Source organism: Manis javanica, chromosome 9 (genome assembly GCF_040802235.1).
Source record: "Manis javanica isolate MJ-LG chromosome 9, MJ_LKY, whole genome shotgun sequence".
In the NCBI taxonomy this organism is placed as follows: Eukaryota; Metazoa; Chordata; class Mammalia; order Pholidota; family Manidae; genus Manis; species Manis javanica.
Window position 1 is genome coordinate 101068679 of NC_133164.1, and position 13324 is coordinate 101082002.

The 13324-nt window shown below is 36.2% G+C and overlaps 1 protein-coding gene across 13 annotated transcripts in view; it reads right to left on the reverse strand.

The window, feature by feature from the left end:
* The window catches only part of PIAS2 (protein inhibitor of activated STAT 2), a 135524-nt gene that overhangs the window by 74828 nt on the left and 47372 nt on the right, over nucleotides 1–13324 (reverse strand). For all 13 annotated transcript variants that reach the window (XM_073213006.1, XM_073212999.1, XM_073213000.1 and 10 more), the window contains one exon: nucleotides 12557–12641. In XM_073213006.1, the coding sequence (XP_073069107.1) occupies nucleotides 12557–12641 (85 nt within the window). The remainder of the gene's footprint in view (nucleotides 1–12556; nucleotides 12642–13324) is intronic.

Below are 13324 nucleotides of genomic sequence, written 5' to 3' on the forward strand. Positions count from 1 at the left end.
GAAAGAGAAATCAGAATAACAATTCCATTCACAATTACATCAAAAAGAATTAAATAGTTAGGAATAAACCTAACCAAGGAAGTGAAAGACCTATACCCTGAAAACTACAAGACACTCTTAAGAGTAATAAAGAGGAGACTAACAAATGGAAACTCATCCCATCCTCTTGGCTAGGAAGAATTAATTTTGACAAAATGGCCATCCTGCCCAAAGCAATATACAGATTCAATGCAATCCCTATCAAATTACCAACAGCATTCTTCAATGAACTAGAACAAATAGTTCAAAAATTCATATGGAAACACCAAAGACCCCAAATAGCCAAAGCAATCCTGAGAAGGAAGAATAAAGTGGGGGGAATCTCGCTCCCCAACTTCAAGCTCTACTACAAAGCCACAGTAATCAAGACAATTTGGTACTGGCACAAGAACAGAGCCACAGACCAGTGGAACAGAATAGAGACTCCAGATATTAACCCAAACATATATGGTCAATTAATATATGATAAAGGAGCCATGGCCATACAATGGGGAAATGACAGCCTCTTCAACAGATGGTGCTGGCAAAACTGGACAGCTACATGTAAGAGAATGAAACTGGATCACTGTCTAACCCCATACACAAAAGTAAATTTGAAATGGATCAAAGACCTGAATGTAAGTCATGAAACCATAAAACTCTTAGAAAAAAACACAGGCAAAAATCTCTTGGACATTAACATGAGCAACTTCGTCATGAACGTATTCCCCCAGGCAAGGGAAACAAAAGCAAAAATGAACAAGTGGGACTATATCAAGCTGAAAAGCTTCTGTACAGCAAAGGATACCATCAATAGAACAAAAAGGTATCCTACAGTATGGGAGAATATATTCATAAATGACAGATCCGATAAAGGGTTGACATCCAAAATATATAAAGAGCTCACACACCTCAACAAACAAAAAGCAAATAATCCAATTAAAAAATGAGCAGAGGACCTGAATAGACAGTTCTCTAAAGAAGAAATTCAGATGGCCAACATGCACATGAAAAGATGCTCCACATCGCTCGTCATCAGAGAAATGTAAATTAAAACCACAATGAGATATCACCTCAAACCAGTAAGGATCACCATCATCGAAAAGACAAACAACAACAAATGGTGACGAGGTTGTGGAGAAATGGGAACCCTCCTATACTGCTGGTGGGAATGTAAATTAGTTCAACCATTGTGGAAATCAGTATGGAAGTTCCTCAAAATGCTCAAAATAGAAATACCATTTGACCCAGGAATTCCACTTCTAGGAATTTACCCTAAGAATGCAGGAGCCCAGTTTGAAAAAGACAGATGCACCCCTATGTTTATCACAGCACTATTTACAACAGCCAGGAAATGGAAGCAACCTAAGTGTCCATCAATAGATGAATGGATAAAGAATATGTGGTACATATACACAATGGAATATTTATTACTCAGCCATAAGAAAAAAACAGATCCTACCATTTGCAACAACATGGATAGAGCTAGAGGGTATTATGCTCAGTGAAATAAGCCAGGCGGAGAAAGACAAGTACCAAATGATTTCACTCATATGTGGAGTATAAGAACAAAGGAATACTGAAGGAACAAAATAGCCGCAGAATCACAGAACGCACGAATGGACAAATAGTTACCAAAGGGGAAGGGACTGTGGAGGATGGGTGGAAAGGGATGGACAAAGGTGGAGAAAAAGAAAAGGGGCATTACGATTAGCATGTATAGTGTGGGAGGGTATGGGGAGGACTGTGCAACACAGAGGAGACAGGTAGTGATTTTACAGCATCTTACTATGCTGATGGACAGTGACTGTGAAGGGGTACGTAGGGGTACTTGGTGAAGGGGGGAGCCTAGTAAACGTAATGTTCTTCATGTAATTGTAGATTAATGATACCAAAATAAAAAAATATTTAAAAAAAGTAAGCAAAACAAGAATTCACAGAATATCTCACCAGAAAAACGTATTAGCATTTTTATTCTTATTCCTTAAAAGATGAACCCTAGGTTACCAACAGCACAAGCTTTAATCAAAACACTGCAGTAAGGATAACCTTCATTTACTTAACATTTAGTCCCCTCTTTATGCCAAGTTTATCTTAATTCTCAGGAACTTTCATGGTACAGTATTTCTTTCAAAATAGATTTGGTAAACAGGAAAAGGAACACCCTAGGTTCTAAAAGAGTTTAATAAATTAGTTTGCTAATAATTCTAAATCTTGGCTGAGCACCCTAATCACATGTGAATTTTTTTTTAATATAAAGGCCCATTCATCAGATATTCTATTGGTCGGGAGTGTAGCCTGAACATTAGCTTTTATAGCTACTCGGATGATTCTAGAATAGAACCAGGATAAAGAACTAGTGCCACAGTCTCAGTATTTCAATACCATAGCAAATTCATACTCAAGTATCCCATTAAGGACACAAAACCTGTTAGAATTTCCAGATGAGAACTTTATAGAGTCACATACAAAATATTTTTGGCATGGAACCTTCCAAACTCTTAACTAAAATGAAGTCCACAATGAAGCAGCACTGTTATTGCTTGGGAGCTTGTCAAAATGCAGAATCTCAGGTCCCGACCCAGACCTACAGAATCAGAATCTGCATTTTAACATGAACCCCAAGGGAAGTGTATTCACATTAGTTTTAAGAAGTATTGTCCATATCCATTATCATAAATCTTGGACTTTGTCAAAGAGAAGATCACTAAAGATCAGTCCTTTCATAAGAAAACACTCAGCCCTCATCTTGCTCTAAGTGGACCAGTTTTCTATTTCCAATTCTCTATACTCACTGGAAGGCATTAAAGCACAGCAATGACCAGCCTGAGTTCTACAGTCCCGACCCTGGCCAATTACTTAACCTTTCTGCACCTCAGTCTCTAAATCTGTTAAATATGGAAAATGAGTGCACAACCTCATTAAGTTTTGATGATTATACATGTTAAATAATACATGTGAAATGTCTGGATATCAGTAAATGTGAACAGCTGGCTACTATTGTTAACTCTGCTCTGCTTCCCTTGCCAGTAGTAGCCTACACCCTTCTCAAATGTATATTCAAACATCCCAATACCCTAGACAACAGTGACCTCTTGTGAGTAACCCATATCATTCCACTCATTAAAATGAAAACTTTCAGTTGGCCCAGGAGCTTCAAAGATAAATAAGACACAACATTTGCTCTCAAAGTCTCATATGTTAGCAGATAATAGATACATACAACTAAAGTAAAATGTGGTGAGTGCTAAAGTACATTATGGAAAATGTGTTACAAAAGAGAGGGACTTTATAAAACTCAAACGAATATTCATATTTGACCTGATTGTTTATAGTTCATAATGTGATCAAAACCGAAAGTTTCTGTGATGACTGCCCTTGTACTGTTCACCATGTAAGAACTTATTCACTATGTAAGAATTTGTTCACCATGTAAGAACTTGTTCGTTATGCTTCAGAAGATTGGAGACTGACAAGAATTAGGCTTGAGATGAATTAATGATTGTGCATTGAGCATTGACTCCCCTATACAGAATTTTATTGTTGTTAACAACCATTTGATCAATAAATATAAGAGACGCCCTCTCAAAAAAAAAAGAAAGGGACTTTTAACATTATCACATAGTCCAAATTAGAAAACAGGATTTGTACGGCAGCTCTTGTTACGCCTATTTCTACTCAGACACATTTTCATCAGCAACAGTGGCTTCATTAGCACAAGATTCTCAACAAATCAAAGGGTGAGGATCAATGAGAGATTCAGCAGAATCTTGTTAGGCTGGGGAACATTATCTCAAATAAGAGTATCAACAAAAGAAGTACTAGAAAGACAGATGGGAGAATGTTACTATAAAGAGTTTTGAATAGTTCAGTAAGGATTTCTACTTTATTCCAGTTAGGGAAACAAACAAAGTGGGAAAGGCAATGTGCCAAACAGCTTTACAAACATGATTAGTAATGACTAAGCACCTCCAGACATTTGTTTTCTGCCAGTCTCTGTTCCACGAAACTTCCACGTGGTTCTCATTCATCAGATATAAAGTAGGCATTATTATATGCTGGGTACTGTGACAGGCTTTGAGGGTATAAAAATGAGTGCGAGATGTTGCTTTCATCAAGAAGTTTGTAAATTCAAGAAGTCAAATAAATGCAACAATGCTTTACTAGAAAAAAAGTACATATATTAGGGAAAATCTAGAAAGGCATCACAGAAGAGGTAGACTTGAACTGGCCCTTAAAATACGACTGAGGTTTGCTAAGCAGAGTAGGGAGGAAGAAGATATGCAAAGATACAGACTTCTGAAAGCCTAGTCAGAGGATAGGCCTCTAGGAGAGTGACAGGAGATGAGATGATAAAGAAGAAGAGTCAAGCAAGATGTTGAAGAGAATTCCCAGGCAATGCAGTGTGGACTTCATGAGATATGACTACAGGATTTTTAAGCACAACAGAGAAAAAAACTGAATGGGCTTTTAAAAGACCAAATGGTCAGCTGAGAGAGAGTAAGGAGACCACTACAATTGTACAGGCAAAAGACGAGGGCTTAAAAAGTTTCTAAACATACTTATCGGAATAAAATTTGGGCATACACACTGAAGACTCAATGACTGACTAGATACAGGAAGACAGAACAGGAAATGCAAGCATCTAGGATGGTACCCAGGTTTTGGAATGGTGCAAGTGGATAAATAGATGGATGGAATGTGAAGCTACTCACCAGGGTAAGAGGAGAGCAAGTTATGGCATTCAGTCCTTCAGCCACTAAGTAAGCTCATTATGTTTTCCAATTTTACACACTTGGTAGATAAGATTAAATGGGCTTTAATAACTTACCAGGGGGTGTACAGACCTAAGTGATTGAGCCAGAATTCACATTCTGGTTGGTATTACTCTATTATTCTAAAGATCATGCTACCTCCCTCAAATGTAGAGTTACATCCAGTTTAAATCTTGAAAGAGACATAAGAGAAGAATCAAGGGAGTGTAGCAAACTGAGAGGACGTAGTGGATGAATTATGGGATAATAGAAAGAGAACTCTGTCCAGGTAGATCCCATGCCATTAACGAAATAGGCAACAGGAGGAAGTATACCAAGCACAATATACCTCCTTGAGGCCAATTTATTTCTCAGCTTTGTACCCCTGATGCCTCGAACATTGTCTGGACTGTAAAAGATAGTAAATAAATATATGCTGCAAGACTAAATGAATAAATGAAAGAACAAAAGAGAAGCAAGTTTGAGAGGAAGGCGGGTTCAACCCTGGATGTGCTTTACTGAGTTATCAAGCAGAGGCAGTAAGAAAGGACTCCAGAGGTAAGTGTTGGTGACTATGCAGCCACCAACATAAAAATAACAAAGCACACTCATAGATACTATCAGAGTAGTGAGTAGAGAATCACAGATTGAGTCCTGGGACCATGTAAGAGAAGCCAGTGACATAAACTGAGAAACCATGATTAGAGAGAGAGTAATACCAAATGGAAAGGGTAGTGCTAAAACCCATAGAGCTGAGAAATAAGCCAGGCAGAGAAAAACAAGTATCAAATGATTTCACTTATCTGTGGAGTATAAGAACAAAGAAAAAACTGAAGGAACAAAACAGAAGCAGACTCACAGAACCCAAGAATGGACTAATAGTTAACAAGGGGAAAGGGACTGGGGAGGGTGGATGGAAGGGAGGGATAAGGGGGGAAATGGGGCATTACAATTAGCATACATAATGTGTGTGTTGGGGGGGGACATGGGAAAGGCAGTATATACAGAGAAGACAAGTAATGATTCTATAGAGTCTTACTATGCTGATGGACAGTGACTGTAATGGGGTATGTGGCAGGGGACTTGATAATGGGGGGAGTCTAGTAACCATAATGTTGTTCAAGTAATTGTACATTAATGATATCACAATTAAAAAAAAAACCAATAGAACTGAACTCACTGATGAAATCTTCACAGGACAATACAAAGAACAAAGCCACCCAAACCTGCATGTATTCAAGCCTCTAGTTTATACCTTACTATCACTACAGAAACAGGGGAAGAGCTGGATGCACAGCAGTGGATTCTCAAATTTGCTGCACACTGGGAACACCCAAGGAGCTTTAAAACTACTGTTTGGGTTCCATCCTCAGAGATTCTAATTAAATTGGCATGAATGAAACCTGGGTGTTTGAATACTTAAAAGCTCCGTGGTTGATTCTAATATGCAACAAAGTTTGAGAACTAAAGAGAGAGAGGTTGTATGACACAAAAAGCACAATCATCCAAACACAGAATGTGTAACATGCTACAGAGTCAAATGAATCACTTTTTTAAAAGAAAATGATCTAAGTATTCTAAGAGAGGAACCAGAGCTCTGTGGAGAAGTAAGTAATTCCAGAACTGGGGCAGAGAAATCCTGTGGTGCCAAAAAGTAAAGCAGTGCTCAGAAATGGATGGAGACATATCAAAAGGGCACAGCAAACAAGCTGAAAGAATGGACAAAGGCAGAACAGTCTGAGCAACAATATAAATTATTATGCCTTTGGATCATAACCCAGAGCACTCAAGAGTCCACGTGGAGACAAGTAAATAATAAATAAATGGGGAGAAAGGACAGTTATTCCTTACAAAGAATAACTCTGAAGTAAAAAACAGTAAGGACAACAGAAAATTACACCATTGGAACACAGGACTGATTATAATGAAGTAATTGCTTTAGGGAATATCCATGAATGTTAAATTGGTGAGCAAAAATATGAAGAGAAACAGGTACTCTCAAAGTACCTACCCAAGATATTAATAACAGAAGAAGTGACAGCAACTTTACAATGCAGAAATTTGGTAGACAGTACCTTACCCAAGTGATCCAGGTTAACATCACAAAAATAAGATGCATCAGTATATTGTAACCTGATATGGTACACTGAGAAGAGCATATAACTTGAGATATTCTTGCCCAAAATGCATATTCTCAGTCTAATCATGACAAACCATCAGAGAAACCTAAATTAAGGGATATTCTACAAAATACCTGACCAATATTTTTCAGAAATATCACAAGTTTTGAAAGACAAGGAAAAACTAAGAAACCATCACAGACTGAAAAAGACTGAAAATGATGTAACAATTAAATGTGATTTAGGATCTTGGACTGGATCCAGGAACAGAAGTTCATTAAGCAGAAAAACTGGCAAAATCTAAAAAAAGTCTGTAGCTTAGTTAATAATATTGTACCGAGGCTAATTTCTTGTATTTTACAACCACTTTATAGTTAGCAAGATGTTAATAGTGACAGAAGATACATGAAGAGTCTACCTACCATTTTTTACTTTTCTCTAAATGTATAATTACATCAAATTAAAAAGTTTTTGAAAAGATCTTGGGAGACATAAAAGTCAAAGTAATACATGGGCCATATTTTAATACTGAACTGAGAAACTGAATAATTACATTGTTTTACATTAAGGAATTATAAAACTGTTAGCATGATTATGTTAAAAATTAATTAAGAGATGCATTTTTAAGGTATTTCTGGGTGAAATTATATGATACCTGTTATTTGCTTTAAAATACTTCAGGGGAAAGAGTTGGGGTGGGGGGGTATCACACACAGACTGCGAAAATATTGATGGTTATTGAAGCTAGGTATGGGTACCAAATTTTGCTTATACTTAGTAAGAAAAAGCAGATTTTTTACAATTTAATTATACAACTCTGAAAAGGCTGGGGTTTGTATGTACATGTGTATGTGATTTATTTTGTTTTCTTTGGAAGGAGGATTGCAATAGCCTTACTTTCATGGTTATTTTTTTATGATTAAATATAAGACAAAAATAGTTAACATGACAAATTTTAAGTGTATAGTCCTGTGGCATTAAATACCATCATAATGCTCTGCAACCATCACCACCATCCATCTCCAGAACATAATGAAAATTTTTTCAATGAAAATAATTTCAATTTTAGCCATTCATTTTTTTGGCTAAATCATTCACATAGTTCAAAGTTCAAAAAGATACAGAAAGGATATAAAGTGAAAAGATTCCCCCACTCTGACCCCAGTCATCCAATTCCCTTCTCAAGAAGCAGCTTGATAATATCTATCTTGATATGTTATGAAATTAAGCAAGTTACACACATACACTATCTCTCTCATTCACCTTCTTAAGGGAACTGGTAGTACATTATCCAAAAATCCGTGTTTGCTTTTGTTCACTTAAAAATGTATCTTGAATTAGTATCTTCAAATCCACTTACAGTCTAAGTAATCTCCTTTCTTCAAAGGCAGACCTACCCTAGTGAAGCTTTCCCAGACTTCTAAGGTTAAAAGTAACCTTCTCCTATAACCAGCTCTTACTTGTTATTACTGAATTGGCTCTTTCCACGACACCTTGCAATGCTAAGATCACTTCATATATATGAGCTGGTTCAATAACAAGACCACATATAACTTGCAGAAAGAGGTCATGTCATATAACAGTGCTTTGTACCTAGTGAACACTTACTAAACATCTCAAGCAAGGAATCATCACTGAATAACAAACAAAACTTAAGATGAATGATATAATTTTGGATATAAAATATAATTTTTAATATACTGTATTTATAAATTCGTTAGTTGGTTCATTACTATCCCCATGACTGAAAGTACCTCCAACTTACAAAAACTCACTGCAATGTCTTGCCCCTGGTGGACATGAACACCAAGCTACATTCATTTTAGTTCTTCAGTAATATCTTCCTCTAAATTTTCTGTATTTTTTCCTGGAAACTCTATCCTTTGGATATTGTACCTTTTGGACTAATCCTTGTACACTTTTTTTTTAAATCTTATTTTTCAGCATTGTATTTTTTCCCCTTTGTCAGAGAACAAGTCTATCTACAAGCTTACCCTTTGGGAGTTCAAACTTCACAGGGTCAGATTATTGAATCATTCTGAGGTTTTGCTGAAAGCACTCCCTCTGTATTATGACTAATACAAGTGATGAGATTAGCAAAACAATCTAAAGCTGTGTCCCAGACTCTTTCACAGAAAAACAGTGCATCTTCCAGATGTTAGGGAGTTAAAAGAGATGGGACATCCATAAATTTGGACCCATCATCTCTGGAGATTGACAATGCAGTCCTGGAGCCTCAGTTTTATTGTGCTACATCTTTAAGAATGTAATTTGAAGAGTCATAAAGAATATATTAACACTAAAGAGGACTTTATTTTTATTTGGAAAAGTTCACACTACAGATTTCCTTTTCTTTCCTCTTACATCTTAGTTAATTCGCAAATGGCAAAGCTAAGAATACTTCTCAGATTTCTACTCATTTTACAGTCCAAGTGACCACAAAGCTCAGAAAGGTCTCAGTTTTTGTTCTTATCCCAGAAAAATGATTAATAGTGCCTACTTTCACTCTACAAATGCTTCAGATCGGATGATAAAGTTTATGGTTATCTTATCTTTGGGCTGCTACAAATTCTTTTTTATGTTGTTGTATTGGGGATAAGATTTTCACTAAAAAAGTCACCACTAAATGTGACAGTAAGTAATTCAAAAGATACTCTCGAGTTTTAGTCAAAAGTTAAAACTGTTTTCTAATACAAAGTATTTATAAATATTTGGCAAATCTCAAAGTGTATTATGCTTACTTAAGGAGAAACAGTCTAACTGCAACTGCTATGGACTGAATTGTGGTCCCTAAAAATTCATGTTGGAGCCCTAACCCCCAATGTGACTGTATGTGGAGATGGGGACTTTAAAAAGATAATTAAGGTTAAATGAAGTCATAAGGATGGGACCCTAATCCAATATGACTGGTATCCTTCTAAGAATAGGAAGAGACACCAGGGATGCACAGACACAGAGAGGAAAGCTATGTGTGTATAAATAGACCACATACTAGCTCACAAAAAGAGCCTCAGTAAATTTCACAATATTGAAATCCTACCAACCAATTTTTCAGACCACAAAGGTATGAAAGTAGAAATAAATTCTACAAAGAAAACAAAAAGGCTCACAAACACATGGAGGCTTAACAACATGCTACTAAATAATCAATGGATCAATGAACAAATCAAAATAGAGATCAAGGAATATATAGAAACAAATGACAACAACAACACTAAGCCCCAACTTCTGTGGGATGCAGCGAAAGCAGTCTTAAGAGGAAAGTATATAGCAATCCAGGCACACTTGAAGAAGGAAGAACAATCCCAAATGAATAGTCTAACATCACAATTATTAAAACTGGAAAAAGAAGAACAAAGGAGGCCTAAAGTCAGCAGAAGGAGGGACATAATAAAGATCAGAGAAGAAATAAACAAAATTGAGAAGAATAAAACAATAGCAAAAATCAACGAAACCAAGAGCTGGTTCTTTGAGAAAATAAAATAGATAAGCCTCTAGCCCAACTTATTAAGAGAAAAAGAGAGTCAACACAAATCAACATAATCAGAAATGAGAATGGAAAAATCACGACAGACTCCACAGAAATACAAAGAATTATTAAAGACTACTATGAAAACCTATATGCCAACAAGCTGGAAAACCTAGAAGAAATGGACAACTTCCTAGAAAAATACAACCTTCCAAGACTGACCAAGGAAGAAACACAAAAGTTAAACAAACCAATTACAAGCAAAGAAATTGAAACAGTAATCAAAAAACTACCCAAGAACAAAACCCCGGGGCCGGACGGATTTACCTCGGAATTTTATCAGACACACAGAGAAGACATAATACCCATTCTCCTTAAAGTGTTCCACAAAATAGAAGAAGAGGGAATACTCCCAAACTCATTCTATGAAGCCAACATCACCCTAATACCAAAACCAGGAAAAGACCCCACCAAAAAAGAAAATTACAGACCAATATCCCTGATGAATGTAGATGCAAAAATACTCAATAAAATATTAGCAAACAGAATTCAACAGTATATCAAAAGGATCATACACCATGACCAAGTGGGGTTCATCCCAGGGATGCAAGGATGGTACAACATTCGAAAATCCATCAACATCATCCACCACATCAACAAAAAGAAAGACAAAAACCACATGATCATCTCCATAGATGCTGAAAAAGCATTTGACAAAATTCAACATCCATTCATGATAAAAACTCTCAGCAAAATGGGAATAGAGGGCAAGTACCTCAACATAATAAAGGCCATATATGATAAACCCACAGCCAGCATTATACTGAACAGCGAGAAGCTGAAAGCATTTCCACTGAGATCGGGAACCAGACAGGGATGCCCACTCTCCCCACTGTTATTTAACATAGTACTGGAGGTCCTAGCCACGGCAATCAGACAAAACAAAGAAATACAAGGAATCCAGATTGGTAAAGAAGAAGTTAAACTGTCACTATTTGCAGATGATATGATACTGTACATAAAAAACCCTAAAGACTCCACTCCAAAACTACTAGAACTGATATCGGAATACAGCAAAGTTGCAGGATACAAAATCAACACACAGAAATCTGTAGCTTTCCTATACACTAACAACGAATCAATAGAAAGAGAAATCAGGAAAACAATTCCATTCACCATTGCATCAAAAAGAATAAAATACCTAGGAATAAACCTAACCAAGGAAGTGAAAGACTTATACTCTGAAAACTACAAGTCACTCTTAAGAGAAATTAAAGGGGACACTAATAAATGGAAACTCATCCCATGCTCATGGCTAGGAAGAATTAATATCGTCAAAATGGCCATCCTGCCCAAAGCAATATACAGATTTGATGCAATCCCTCTCAAATTACCAGCAACATTCTTCAATGAATTGGAACAAATAATTCAAAAATTCATATGGAAACACCAAAGACCCCGAATAGCCAAAGCAATCCTGAAAAAGAAGAATAAAGTAGGGGGGATCTCACTCCCCAACTTCAAGCTCTACTACAAAGCCATAGTAATCAAGACAATTTGGTACTGGCACAAGAACAGAGCCACAGACCAGTGGAACAGATTAGAGACCCCAGAAATTAACCCAAATATATATGGTCAATTAATATTTGATAAAGGAGCCATGGACATACAATGGCAAAATGACAGTCTCTTCAACAGATGGTGCTGGCAAAACTGGACAGCTACATGTAGGAGAATGAAACTGGACCATTGTCTAACCCCATATACAAAGGTAAACTCAAAATGGATCAAAGACCTGAATGTAAGGCATGAAACCATTAAACTCTTGGAAAAAAACATAGGCAAAAACCTCTTAGACATAAACATGAGTGATCTCTTCTTGAACATATCTCCCCGGGCAAGGAAAACAACAGCAAAAATGAGCAAGTGGGACTATATTAAGCTGAAAAGCTTCTGTACAGCGAAAGACACCATCAATAGAACAAAAAGGAAGAAGACAACTGTCTGCAAGCCAATGAGAGAGGCCAGGAGAAACCAAATCTGCTGACACCTTTATCTTGGGCTTTAAGCCTCATGAAAAAGAAGGAAATAATTTGATACATAAGCCACCCAATCTGCAGTACTTACTTATGGCAGCCCTGGCAGACTAACACATCAACATTCATAAAGAAATATATTCCAAACATTCCTCTTACCTGGATATGCATATCTCTCTAACTTGTTGAGGTGTCAGAGCAAAAATAAAAAACTTCTCTTGAAATCGTTGAATACTGCTTTGAACTGGGGAGAAAAAAAACAAAAAGAAAGATAATATTCCAATAACAAATCTAAGGATATAAGCACCTGCAATAACCAGGCACTTCTGTTAAAAAAGAATGCCAAATTTGGAATTTGTCTGATCAAAATACTGCAAAATAAAGTAGTAAGTACTAAACTGCACTCATCTTGGAATCATGAAGGTAAAGTTACTGTACAGCAGGTTCAATTTTAGGCAATTATCATTGTATATTCTAACACCCTAATTATAATATAGTCAAAATATAACTTAACCCTTCAAAACTCCATTTCATCCTTGACTATAGTATCATCTAATGAAAATCTGAAAAAGTCAGAAACTCCCCCCAGAATGCTATCCAAACTTCAGGTGTCTGGTTTTTTGTTTTGTTTCTTTCTTCATTGTGTTTTGTTTTTAATACTTTATATTCAATTATAGAGATTAATCATAAGAGAAAATTTTAAACTTTAAAACTACTGATAGTTATTGAGGTAGGTAATTATTTGCATACAAAAGATTATCTATTTAAGAGTAGCTAATGAAATCATCCTTTAAAAATCAAACTGTATTTACCTCACAAAGAACTTTAACAGATTTATACTAAGGCATTATTCAATGATGTTCTAGTGTTCATTAAAACAAAACAAAAGCTAATATAGAAGCTCAAGTCTTCTGCTTCCTAACAAGT